We start from the raw sequence: 13851 nt of genomic DNA, 5'->3' as shown, positions 1-13851 counted from the left end.
TGAGAATACTCAGACTTACCCTTTTCCTCCAGTCTCTTCATGAGCCTGGCATCCACTTTGCTGAGCAGATCCTCCATCTTGGCCTTGGGAGGTCGGCCTGGTCGTCTACCTTGGGCTCCTTTCGCTCGGCGTCCACGAGGACGAGGCTCTTTGTCTGGATTTGGAGGACGACCACGTCTCCCTGTTATAGCCATGATCATGGAGGGCACTTCCTCATTGGCAAGGGGGAACCATTTCATACCCTGTAAAAGATTAAAGAGAAACGGCATGTCATGCAACAGTGTAACTGTCTTGGATTGCATGTAGCTCTCGAGTCTGCAGACATCTTAACACACACCTCAGGTGTTTCCCGCTCCTCATAGAAATCACCCACTGGCATGCGTGGACTGAAGCTGAAGTGCTCTCTTGAAACGCCCTCGAGACCATCCTGATGCCTCTTCAGAAACTGGAGAATGTAGGAGAGACCAAAGCAACTGGATGAAGAAAAGCCTTTTTACCACTCATCAAAGTTACAGTGGTATTGCAGAAAGAGCTGCAGAGTTATTTGAAACAAAACCAAAATCGCTATATGGCTTAGTGTGATTATCAAATCGCATAGGCTGCAATTTACTTCAACAAGTCTATACACTGTGTTTCAGAGTGAAGTGGCACTGTGTTCATTTACATGCGAGCAGCTCATGATCTGGTGAATTCAGTATCTCAGTTCACAGTAAATGCTGCTCGACAAACAGTGAAATATTATTATAATATATTTTACAGCCCTTCAAACAACACAGCAAACCTGAATTTTTTTAATGTGCATTTAAACTGCAAATCTACATTTTTATCAGAAAATCTTATTTTCCCAAAATCGTGAACCTAATTGTGGGTAATCACTAGTATAACAGAACTCACCTTGATGACCTCAGGGAACTGCTTCATCCTCCGGCCACAGGGGCTGTAATACCACGTCTCCCCTTTCAGCCGGTCCTCAAGCCTCCTGACTCGAATCTCTCGCTTCCAGCTAGCAAATGTGAAACACAGCACATGAAACAGGATTGCCATAACCAGACCAATGCATTTCCAGCTGTTTGAAATTGCTGGATAAGCATTTTTTTTTTTACTATTTTGAGAGGATTGCTGGAGCTGATTGCTGTTTGTATGTCAGCTACCATATATCCTTGGTTTTTAAACAAATGTTACCAGCAAGATGAAAAACTAAATTGTAATCCGTTATCAGGGCTTGACAGTGCAAGCATTTCACTAGCATCTTCAACTAAAAACAGATGTTTTCAAAGTGTAAAATGTTTTTTAGGAGCACATGTGAGAATAAAAAAAGTAGATCTTAATATTGCAGGTCTTAAATAACTTTGGGGACGGAAAACAGGAGTCGCGATACAGCTTAATGTGATTATTAAACTTTAAATAATTGTGAGCACTACACGCTTCTAAGTAAAAACATGGCACTGTTGTGTATTCTACAGTCTTCAGTTCACAATCAATGAATAGCTCATAATAACGCCCGGCGATTGCTTATGATCTACTGCTGAATTATGACAATGTTTACTTTATAGTGTTAATATTGTAATATGTTGTAGATGATTGCAAGAGCTCATACTTTATTTCCCTCATCTGTTTGAATGAGCAGATACAAGAGGAAAAGACACTTCAAAATTAGATTTCAAGTGCATTATATTAAAAATAAATAAAAAATGTCTAAAAAATTTGTATTTTGGTTACACACATTGTCTCTGGCATTTAATGAGCTCAGTATGAAGCAGAAATTTACGCTAGCTACAAACCTAGCGTATATTTTTTATTCAAATTAATTAATTTTCCCATTTCCTCATATCCATTTAAGAAAAACTAATTATTTGATCATTTTTCATTGCACCCCTTAAGTTCTTTATGCACTCCAAACATTTTTTTTTAAATTAGGAGCACATGGGCTCCTTGGGAAATAACAAGTGGCAAGCCCTGGTTGACGCTACTTTGGACATAGGATTGCTCACCCATGCTGCAAAGGAAACTGGACTTGCTCTTCAGTTGCAACCCTACGTCTTGGAGTGTCGCCTGTGACACACAAACAACAATTAAATATATTTTAACCTTAAGCGCCAGAAGTATGAGTACAAAATACATTGACCACCACTTAAAAATAACACAATTCAACCCCTAATATGTAGATACCTGCTGTGGAGCTGTTATCGTCATCTTCAGCTTTTCCCTCTGCCAGCTCAGCTTTGGCTGGTTTGGAAGGCTTTGCCTCATTCACGCCTTCTTTCATCTTACGCTTCCAGATCCTCTTGGGCTGGACTATTGGGCTCCCATTATTGGTCAGGCTTGAGTCAAGGACAAGGGTCAGTGGATTATTTGGAAGGTAAAGCGGAGCATTTGAGGTATCAGTTGGGATGCTCTCCGGTTCCTTTGACTCTTTCGAGATTTTCCTCTTCTTCACTGCAGTCGATGTATTCTCCTCTGTTTTCTTTCTCCTTCTAGCCTTTGGGCCATCAGGTGTTAACTTCTGCTTCTTGATCTTGGCATCAGGAGTGCCAACTGAAAATAATTAAGTAAGACAGTATTTAGCATCTAACACAATTTTATCCATCTGACTCATTAAAGGGATTGTTCAAATTATGTCATGAATATTAAGTCATCATTTAGCATCGAACTTTTAAAAAAAAGATGTGAAAGTAGTAGCGCCGCAATTCATTCAGACTCTCCCAGAGAAAGCAAACAAGTTGTGAAAAATCAAGATTAATGAAAACCTGACATGAAATACAATCCATGTACTTTCTTCTCTAAGGTTAATATTCGTTGTGTTTGTCGCAACAAAAAATTATTGCGTTCACACGTCAACCGGTCCCGAGATATTCAGCTCAGTGAAGAAAGTACACGGATACTTTTTTGTTGCATTTTCTCACATTTTTGTTAACTTTGATTTCTCACAACTGGTGTGCTTCGTCTTGGCGAATCGGAATTAAAGGATTAGTTCACTTTGAAATTAATTTTTGGTATGTTTTAGCTTACCTCAAGGGCATCCAAGATGTAGGTGTCATTTTTTCCACAGTAGTTTCAATTTTTATATTTTTAGGTCAAACCGTTCTTGTCTGTCAGTCATAATGCAGGTCTATGGTCATTATCTCAAAACACAAGCACAGAGTCCAAATTAAAACAATTCCCCGTCATCCAAATTAAACAATTCCCCATCGTAAGTACACATTGATGGCCTAAGACACGAAACGAGCGGTTTGTGTGAGAAAACGAACAGTATTTATATCGTTTTTACCACTTATACGCAGCCATGTCGAAGTGATCTGATCTGACGTGTGCGCAGACTGGTGCATAGATATATACACACTAGATGTCGCCTTGTCTACGGCAGTTCATTGGAACGAATGTCTTTAAGGCGACATCTAGTGTATATATCTATGCACCAGTCTGCGCACACATCAGATCAGATCACTTCGACATGGCTGCGTATAAGTGGTAAAAACGATATAAATACTGTTCGTTTTCTCACACAAATCGCTCGTTTCGTGTCTTAGGCCATCAATGTGTACTTACGATGGGGAATTGTTTAATTTGGACGACGGGGAATTGTTTTAATTTGGACTCTGTGCATGTGTTTTGAGATAATGACCATAGACCTGCATTATGACTGACAGACAAGAACGGTTTGACCTAAAAATATAAAAATTGAAACTACTGCGGAAAAAAAGACACCTACATCTTGGATGCCCTTGAGGTAAGCTAAAACATACCAAAAATTTATTTCAAAGTGAACTATCCCTTTAACTGTGGCACTAATAATATAATAAATGAAAAAAATTTCAACCATTAACTATGCCAGCATGATAGTAAAGATGAACAATTACTTTCAGCAATAGCAACTGGCATCTTTGGGGTTCTAGGCTTCCGTGGCTTTTTTGTTGGCATGGCGATAAGTGCTTCAGATATATGTGTGGACGTCCCTTCAACAGAACCGCTTACAACCACTTGCAAAGCTTTAGAGGTCAAAGAGAGCGCAGATCTTCGGTCACCTCCAGATAGGTCTGAAGTTTCAGGTCCAAGAATCTGATCACCTATGGGGAATAAAATGTGAAGCTTTTAATCCATGGAAAACAAATATGTCCTTTTTAAATTTAAAACCCAAGCACCAGATCACAATATGTCCAAGCATTCAAATCACTATTTGCATGCTTACAACTTTCTTGCCTCAGACTCGTTAGAGTTCAAGCACACTTGAATGAGTATTACTAATCATTTTAATGAATATAATAGGGATGCATGATATATCAGGTCAATATTGGGACCATATTAGTGAATTTATCTAATCGGTCAATATTGGATTTGTAATTGTGTACATGCAAATTTTTTTTATTTTTACATTTATATTACCTTTACTGTCATCTAACACTCTTAAAGTTAATAACATTTAGTTAACACAGCATTATAATGTACAGTATGAAAAAATTACATTCGTCTTAGATTTGCACAGTGATGCCTAAAAACACTTTACAGCAATTTAAAAGCTTGGTCTTTGTTTTTAAGTGTTATTTTATGTAGACAAAATAGTTTTGAATTGTAATCTGTCAATTATCGGTTACAATATAAAAATAGTTTTCGGCTAAAGTTTGGTGCATCCCTTCTAAAAAAGGAAATGTATGTTATGGTTCAAATATGAGGTTCTTTAGAAACAGCTGAGAAAATGCATTATTAGTGTATTGGGAATCTCACCTTTGATAGAGTGTGTAGAGGCATTAATAGACGGAGAAAGCAGGGAGGAGCAGTTTTGCGACGTGTTGTTTAAAGAGTCGTCCAGAAGAGACGTGTTCTCTTTGAGGGAAGTCTCCTCGGTGGAACTTGTAGAGGTCATGGAGCTGTTTAAGTTTTCTTCTTCACAAGAAGTCTCCAGCAAGTCCCTGGAGTCATCAAACATGGATCCTTCTGTAAACTTTGACTGGTCTCCCGTCTGGGAAAGACTGTAAGAATTATCAAAAGTGTCCATCATAGAACTCCCATCCTCTGCTCTTGAGCTTTCAAGGTAGGTTGACTCAGCCAAGGACGGATAGTCTAGTGACGTGTCAGTGCCAAAAGTGTCATTTAAAGTGTCACTTTCTCCTTTCCTTGGGGTAGCCTGATCTTTGATACTATAAGAATCTTTTCTGCCAACTGCCATAGTGTCTCTCTCAGGTTCCTTTGGAACAATAAAAGCCGGTTCAAGGTTTCTACCGTGAGTTTGGACCCTATGCATCTCAGATTGAGCCTCACTGTTGGACTCCTTTTTGGATGTGCCGATTACGACTCCAACTTTACTCTGGGAAACACAGGCCTCGTGTTTACCAGGCGTCTTCTGAGTAGAGTGTGATTCCCCAAAGTTGTACCGTACTACACCATGAGAACCCACCTGCCCTAGACTGTGAGAAGAAACGTCCACATTTGCCACAATTTCTGAAGGTTGAGCCGCAGAGCCAACGAGGGAACGAGACACGTTTGGAGCAGGAGAAACATTGAGAGGTGCCGAGGATGCCTGAGAAGAAAAGCTAACAGCGGGAGATGGTGCAGATGAAGCCAGAGCGGCGACTTGAGGGGAACCAGAGACAACAGATGGAAGTGCAGAGACTGCTGGGAGAGCGATGTTATCGGTGGCAGATGTTGGAGTCGAGGAAGCAGCAGGATGTTTAGGACTCTGGCCTGTTAGAGGTGATGCCTCTTGGGGTCCTTTCAGTGGTGCCAATGCAGGAGGAGCGGAGACAACAGATGGAGATGCAGCTAAAGATAGAGGTGTTGGGGAGACCTGTGGACTTTTTGACCCCTGGGCCTCTGCCAGAGGAACTGTTTGAGGAGGCACAGGCACCGTTGGAGGATGCGTCAAGATCTTAGAAGAAAACACCATAGCTTGGCTATGCGACACAGCAGGTGGAGCTCTGGAGCTCTTAGGAGAAGACATCGAAGGAGTTGTACTAAGTCCTAAAGGTGTCCCATCAGCTGATGAAGGTGCAGAGAACTCAGGTATTTGGCCTTGGACCGTCAGAGGTGGTGACGCGAGAGGGGAGGCTGGAGACACGGACACGTTTGTGCCGACACCCAAAGCTGTGGATAAAGCAAATCCTGAAGATGAAGAATGTGAATTCTGCCCAGAAACAGGTCCAGAGGCCGACTGATGAGGCAGGGTCAATGTTTTCCGAGGCGGACTAGCCAGTGGTGGAGGTGGTCCAGGGACGGGGGAAGAACTAAGCTCCTTTGCTGCAGCTCCCATCTCCTGGCGTTGTTTTGCAGGTTTCTCCAGGTCCACGGCTGGATGCTGCACACCCTGGTTATAGTCGGTAGAGGAAACAGGGCCAGGGGACTTTACAGGAAAACCATCAGTCAACCGTTGGGGTACAGAGCTTCTCTCGACTCCATTGAAGCCTTTATCGGTTTCTTTAAAGGACTCATTCATATGAACTACAGACCACAAAAACAAAAAACAAAACACAACACACACACAAACAGCTATTAGCAAGACACGTAAGAACACAAAATTGTTCAGACACGTAGCAACAATTCACAATCATTAGTGTATGATTGGAAATGCAACTAAAATTGGATTTTTAGGTCAGAGACATGGCCTGGAAAGTAGTGCACTATGCTGCTAATGCACAGCATCTGCACAGATTTCACTCCTTTACTCTAAATACTCTCCCATGTAATAAACTATCAGGAACTCTCTACACAGTGAATGCAGGGAACTACACTAACCTTTTCCACTGGTGGCACTTGCGCTACTAACTTTTTCAGTTACTGGCGCAAAACATGATTTGGTCGCACAAATTATTTATAGTAAGTGCTGCTGCATCACGGGATATGTACCTGTCTCTACACTTCGCGTGCTTCATACTGTCATTGTGAAGCTTCAATGATTCGTGTTTGAATTGTTTTACGCAGTTACAAATTTGGACAGTCCTGCAATTGAAGGCCCACAGAATTTACAGTACACACAGTGCATTGCTCCGTCTTGGTACCTTAACCACTGGTATTCTTCGAGCCACTGGTGTCGAAATTCATATGTCCGTATCGTTTTTCCCGCGTGTGCTTTTCCTGACGAATCCTTCTCAGCCTCATCATTAGGGATGTAACGGTTCACAAAATTCACGGTTCGATACGATACACTTGTCACGGTTCGGTACGCAGCAAAAAGAAAGAAATGCCAGAGAAATTTCCTTGATTTAATTTTTTTTATTCTTTTTTTTATTAAAACTAACATCATAAAGTATGATTTTTTTTTTTTTACTTTGAGCAATTCTAGAGCTATAATTGACTCTTCTTAGGAGCATATAAAACAAAACAGCTCCTTGGAAAAAATGAAATGTAATAGTGTAGTAGTTATAAACAAAGGTTTATTTTAGTTCAGATTAACATTTGAGGACAAGAATTGTATTCATAATGTCAAAATAAAACCAACGTAATGTTACTTGGAGGCATTATATAGCCTACTATTCCTGCCAAACTTCCATGGTTGCAGTTAGTGTTACTACAGTAAATCCATAGTGAATGTTGCTGATCTGTGGACACTGGATAGTTCATTCATGGCACAATGTTTCTTCCTGGTTTCCACGCGCTGTTTGATCCGTTAATAACGGATAAATGTGAATGTTTCTCACTAGATCTCGCAGCGATGTTATTACTTCTGTGGCGAATTCAAATTCTTTCTTTACTGGATCTCTTATTAGCGCTGTGTAGTAACAGTGTCGCATGATCACGATCGGCTCGCGCTGCACTGGTCCAAACTGATAAACGGTCCTTCAACCACACAATAACGAGCAGTTTCGTTTCGCTTGCATTACGTTTGCCATTTGATGTTGGGCAATGTTGTGGTCGCGCCGGCGTCTCTTACATTATGAGCGCGCTTGCCACGCGCAAACATTTGAAATAACTAAATTTTGGTCGGCAGGAAAAATGGTCCAACGGTTCGTTCGGTTTAAAAATGCGTACCGAAAGCCTCGTACCGAACGGTTCAATAAGAATACGTGTATACACCCCTGAAGCCAACTTGATGTGTTGAATGCTCAGAGCACATTATAAAACGTATTCTTAAAATACACATTTCTGTTTTAATAAATGCTCATAGTAAATCATAGCATATTGCCTAAAACATAAGGTAGGTACAAAAATAATCAGTGATACATTTGCGACCCATTAAAAATTAGGGTCGCAATGGCATTTCAAAAGGTTGCATATGCGACCATTTTGGTCGCAGTGTAGTTCCCTGGAATGAGTAAGCAGTTTCCAAATCAGCATATGCATCAATGTGGAAACTACAGTAATGCCTCTAACGGTTGTTGTCTCATGCTCCTTATGTTCAGCAGAAGAGCAATTTAAATACACTGAATACAAGGCCAAAGCCTTGTATCCAAAGTAAAATAAAAAAATAAAAGACAGATCATGTATCTTGATCTTCAATGGAAAGAGCAGTACTGTTGATTGTTTTATTGTATCTAGGTTGCATGTGTTCACGCAGTTTTTCATTTTCTGATGAGTGAGGCAGAATGTAGAACTGGGGCAAGACATTACCTGTTAACACACTATTAGTCAGTTTGAATCACTTCCTAATCTAAGAAGTCCATTAGCTTTGGTGAAAACAAGTATGATTTGACCAATGTTATTTCAGTCAGAGGATAGAATTAGAATACCAGTGTTGGTGATATTAAAAGCCATCCAGGAAGTGCATTGCACCACCAAAGTACAGGAAATCATAACGAACATGCATGATAAAAACATGCTGCAATTTTTATAATCACTTTACTTCACAAAATATATTGTTTCCCAACAGCAGGGTTCCTCAAATCTGGCCCTGCAGAGTTTAGCTCCAACCCTGATCAAGCTAATCAAGGTCTTCAGGATCACTAGAAAATCACAAGTAGGAGAGTTTGAGCTAAACTCTGCAAGACAGATGCCCTCCAGAACAAGATTTGAGGAACCCTGCCCTACAGCTATCTGCAAACAAGACAAACAATCTTGTTTTGAAACAACGTCTTTTTGAAAGATAGTGATAGTTTACAGGAGTGCCACCAGTTGCAACCCCTGTTTTTATTGTTAATGGGGAAAAAATTGCAAATCGAAAGTGAAAATACAAAAATGTGAAACTTTAATAACCCTTTTTCCAACACACTAAAGACGGTGTGGCACTATCTCACCTTGCATCTCTTTGCTCTTAGGCGAACCACTGTCAGACATTGCAGAAGGGGACCTCATTGGGACCTGCATGTGGTGGGGACTGCTTCTGCCTCCTCCACTACCCACGTGATGGTGCTGAGGGCTTCCTCGTGGAGGCGTAAAACTCTGCGTGGCGGGTGGTATCATCTGAGTCTGGGATTGAGACGGAGTCTGGGCCTGCGGTTGGGACTGGTGTGAAGGATGCTGGTAAAATGGCATTCCATTAGGCATCATGCCGTAATGTTGCTGCTGCTGTTGTTGTTGTTGCGGCTGCTGGTGTTGAGGTGAGTGGTGGTGTGAATGATGTTGGAGATGATGTGTCGTTGCAGACTGGTGCTGCACAGCTGGAGGCTGCTGGTGATGCTGGGATGGAGGGATGCCAGGATGCCCCTGGTTGGGAAAAGTCCCATATATGCTGTGAGAGTTAAATCCCATGGACATCGAAGATCCCCCCTGCTGCTGCCCAGGATTACCCCTTGCCCAATACTGCGGCCCTGCACCAGGGGGCTGCCGGGACGATCCTATACTGCCGTTGACTTGGTACGGTCCATGCCCCTGGAAGTGGTGCTGAGGCTGCTGTGGTTGTATCCCCCCCTGGGAGCCTGGTTTCTGGTGCAACCCGTGGGGAGGGACAGGCCCCAATGCTGGGTTGTACTGAGACTGGCCCCACAGGTAGTCATATCCAATGCTGCCTGGGAGTAGATGGCTGCTGATCTGAGGATAAGAGGAAGAGGGAGGATGGGCACTGGGCTGGGTGCTCCCACCTGCAGTAGTGATGCCATTCACATTCATTTCGCCATTCAGATCTGTGTGATGAACAGCATCATTAGTAAAGGCATCACATCTTATCATTTATTAGCCTATATACGGAAGATACTGGTTTAAAACTTTGGAATAAAAACAGCTTTTTTAATGTTTTTGAACAAAGTCTCTTATGCTCACTGAATTTATTTGATCCAAAATACAATAAAACAGTAATATTGTGAAATATGATCACAATATAAAAACTTTTCTATTGTAATATATTTTAAAATTTAATTTATTCCTGTGATCAAAGCTGAAGTTTCAGCATCATTACTCCAGATTATCATAATGTTATATGATATGATCATAATATGATTTAATGCTCAAACATTTTTTATTATTATCAATGTTGAAAACAGTTGTGCTTCTTCATATTTTTGTGTTAACCATGATGATACACTACCATTCAAAAGTTTAGGGTCAGAAAAAAATTGAAATTAATACTTTTATTCAGCAAGGATGCACTAAATTGATCAAAAGAGACAGTAAGGACAATTATATTGTTACTAAAGACTTCTATTTCAAATAAATGCTGTTCTTTTGAGTGTTCTGTTCATAAAAAAAAAAAAAATTAAAAAATTAAAATGTATCAGAGTCTCCACAAAAATATTAAGCAGTAAAAACTGTGTAGATGCTCACTTTTCCCTTGCTGGGGGAAGCTCATGGAGGACCCGTTAGTATAGAGAGAATCTCCTGAGGAATGCTTCAGTCCTGAGTTAACTGGCACAGAAGAGTGAGGCCCGTAGTTAAAATGGTTATTTGCTTCCATCTGTCAAAAAAAAAATCACAGAATTTAAACATATGTGGCATATTTTTAGTATTAAAATACTTTCTGCTATGTCACGTTCATACACAAAACTACAAGTAAGCCATTTGTCGGATGATTTCCCTAAAATGCGTAAACACTGTCTCTGCTTCTGAATATGCCTACTTCCCAGTGCTCCTTATGTCCAAGTTCATGATATTCATAAAACCATTGGCAAAAAAGGGTCCGGAAGACTTACTACTGATGGACACTTTACTATCCCATGAGGCCACGGTAGAGGAGTTGTGAATGGTAGTAAAGCGACGTAACTGACGTCATAGGTCAGTGCCAACATTGACGCTATATAGAATAAATTTTTTTATTTATTATTGTTGCTAAATTCATTCCTCACCAAATGTAGTGCATACTTAATATGTAATTTCACATACTTGAAGATTCAATACTGGCTTAACCATGGGCTTAACCAATCACTTAAGTTTAGGGCAGGACTTTCCATTTCTTCAACCAATGATAGACAGGCAGCAGAAAAATATTTAAGAAACCTGCTTGAAAACAGTCATTTCAGACATTAGTCATGAAGCTACAGGAATGCTCCATGTGTTGTACTATTGTTTACCTTAGTGTCTCATTCAACTGTCAAACCATTTACAAAATACATCTTTACCCCCAAAAAAATTCAGTGAACAACCAACTTTTGTCCAGTGAAAACCACACGCTCCACCTTAAATAAAACTTAAATCTAGAGAGTCATGGAAAAATTAATTTAAATCTTCCAACTAACCAGACTCATAATTTTACTAGTACCACAATCACCATTTTAAACAATAGGCAGATCCCTATCTTTCTGTAGTAGAAAAAAACTCTAATTTAAACCCAAATAAAGAGCGTTTAATGTTTATGGACCAGAGTGGTACAGTGCTAAAGTCAGTGGCTGTGTTCAAAAACCTAGTGATCTACCTAGATATATGGAATTGTTCAGCATTGAAGGCGCGTTCGTAACGTTCTAAATGGATTTTCTCACACCGAACGTTCGGAACGCTTCAGCGCCGCGCAGGTAGACGACAGCCCGGTGTGTACGCGGTTCTGAGACACAGCCAGTGAGCTCTGCTCTGGCGGACATCACAAATTTTGCTCTTCACATCTCAACATAAAATGTCGCAGATAAAGCCGATGAGATGCGTTAAATAACACACATCACACACACACACACAGATGCTGAACACCAGCCTCAAACTCAATTACACTTTAAACACAATAATAAGTTAGTCCTGATAATTTTGAAGAAAAAAAAAGCTCATTTAAATTAACAGATATATTCATTTATAAAGATCAAATCCAACGCTAATTATTTTAAGCGTGTCCATCATTAACCGCACAGCTAACAGTAAACATCTAACTCAAAACTAGGATTTCATTCAGAAATGGCTGTTAATGCGACATACGTCACTAAAAGGCAACACAGACGGCAAAAGAGTGATATTTCATTAAATATTACAGTGGGAAATGTTAATAATAAGAAGGAGGAGATGTGGGAATCGGTTAGCACGGAGGCTAATGACCATGCGCTGCTTCTGGATCTCTCACATACACACACACTCACAAAATATATATATTTATATATCCACATTTGATTAAACTTCTCCAACACTAAAACACCACAACTCAAGGTAAACCAGCTCATATCCCCTCTTACTCGGTTTCCTCATTCTCTTTAATGTAATTCTAGTCTTGTATCAGCACATATTAAGCCAGAAAAAGAAGAAAAAGCAACGAGATGCGGCCAAACAAGCAACACAAAAACGAAAACAAAAAAGGACTTTGCTTGAAGATGAAAGATTAATTATGTACCGAGACCACAAAGATGAAGGGAAGACATTTCAATGCTGCCCGTAGTTAAAATCTAGCGATATACACACACTTATAAAACGATATTTCGATATGAAGTTTGATTAAAGTGCTCGGTTATTAATATCAGCGGTGATGATGACATGACAAAATGAGGCCTGCGTTCCGCATAACAACGATTCATCACGACCGTTTATGAGCTTTGAAACAATATTCGCCGATTAACATGTATGTTAATTCAATATTTTGGAGTATGAATGAAATTGGACGCGAATTTAATTTAACAGTGTCGATGAAAACGGTGTAAATGAAAACAGCAGGTCTTATTTACATAACCACGGGCTTGAGCGTTATTTAAATAATTAAAGACGATAAACGTACAGATAAAACGGGCTGATTATATAAATACAAGAGGGTTTGTGATCTCTAAGACATTATGAGTGGCTAATGTTTTTAAAGCTTGCCTGTACAAATGCAATATTAACACATAATCTCGTCTCAGAAGGTCATCTTTCGTTGATTAATTCACGTTATTTTCCCGATATACGGTTAGAGAAAATGAGGTAGCATCATCATCACCCACACAACACACTCTCAAAAGTTTCCCCCGTATAATGATAATAAAACTGCCCAACCTTGATATGTGCCGATCGCACAGGAGACAGGGGTTCTGGACCCCCGGCAAAGGACCAGTGTTGATGAAGAGGGTGTAAGCGATGTGAATAATAAACGGCTAAAACGCTAACCTTTGGGTTTCAGATTTGCAAACATGGCTGGTAATGTTTGAGCGCAGCCATGATCACATAGAGAGAAAGAGAGCGAGCCGAAAGAGGAAGTGGATGACGGTTAGACGGGCGCGCTCCTCCGGGTCTTAGCGCCGACTAGCGCACTACGGGCCGAACAAACCAGTGTTGTTGACCCACAATGCCCTTGTGGAAAAGAAGTGTTTAGTTGTATCCTCCTGGGACCCAGACTTTTGTCCACTGACTGTAGTGGACATTATATTTAAGTGAATTTCTCTGACACCATACATGATTGCACAGTTTTACATTCAGGGCTTTTCAGAGACACTATGATGTTTGGAGGTTTCGCCACAACTTCTTGGTCTTTAAACATGACTGACATTAAATTTAGTGATCGAATTTAGCACTCTTGTGGAAATATGATCATATTTTGTATCATTTAAATCGGACTTATTTTCATAAATCAGCATCTCAGGAAATGTGATGTGTAAATGTAACGTGAAATGTATCTCAGGA

At 40.3% G+C, this 13851-nt stretch overlaps 1 protein-coding gene across 2 annotated transcripts in view; it reads right to left on the bottom strand.

Annotated features, from left to right (window-relative positions):
- baz2a (bromodomain adjacent to zinc finger domain, 2A) overlaps positions 1-13460 on the bottom strand; it is a 43006-nt gene extending 29546 nt beyond the window's left edge. The window contains exons 1-10 of one of the 2 annotated variants that reach the window (XM_082144957.1): positions 13339-13460; positions 10621-10750; positions 9159-9983; positions 4720-6429; positions 3858-4064; positions 2170-2535; positions 1992-2052; positions 895-1003; positions 338-445; positions 20-242 (exon numbers count right to left, since the gene is read on the bottom strand). In XM_082144957.1, coding sequence (XP_082001083.1) covers positions 20-242; positions 338-445; positions 895-1003; positions 1992-2052; positions 2170-2535; positions 3858-4064; positions 4720-6429; positions 9159-9983; positions 10621-10750 — 3739 coding nt within the window. In that variant the 5' untranslated portion in view covers positions 13339-13460. Of the gene's footprint in view, positions 1-19; positions 243-337; positions 446-894; positions 1004-1991; positions 2053-2169; positions 2536-3857; positions 4065-4719; positions 6430-9158; positions 9984-10620; positions 10751-13227 lie in introns of both variants that reach the window. The other variant, XM_082144958.1, reaches the window with a different exon arrangement.
- Positions 13461-13851: the final 391 nt, after the last annotated feature.

This window comes from Leuciscus leuciscus, assembly GCF_965113295.1.
Source record: "Leuciscus leuciscus genome assembly, chromosome: 18".
Classification (NCBI taxonomy): domain Eukaryota; kingdom Metazoa; phylum Chordata; class Actinopteri; order Cypriniformes; family Leuciscidae; genus Leuciscus; species Leuciscus leuciscus.
Note: the sequence above shows the minus strand (reverse complement) of the source record. Positions and strands in the feature narration are given on the sequence as shown.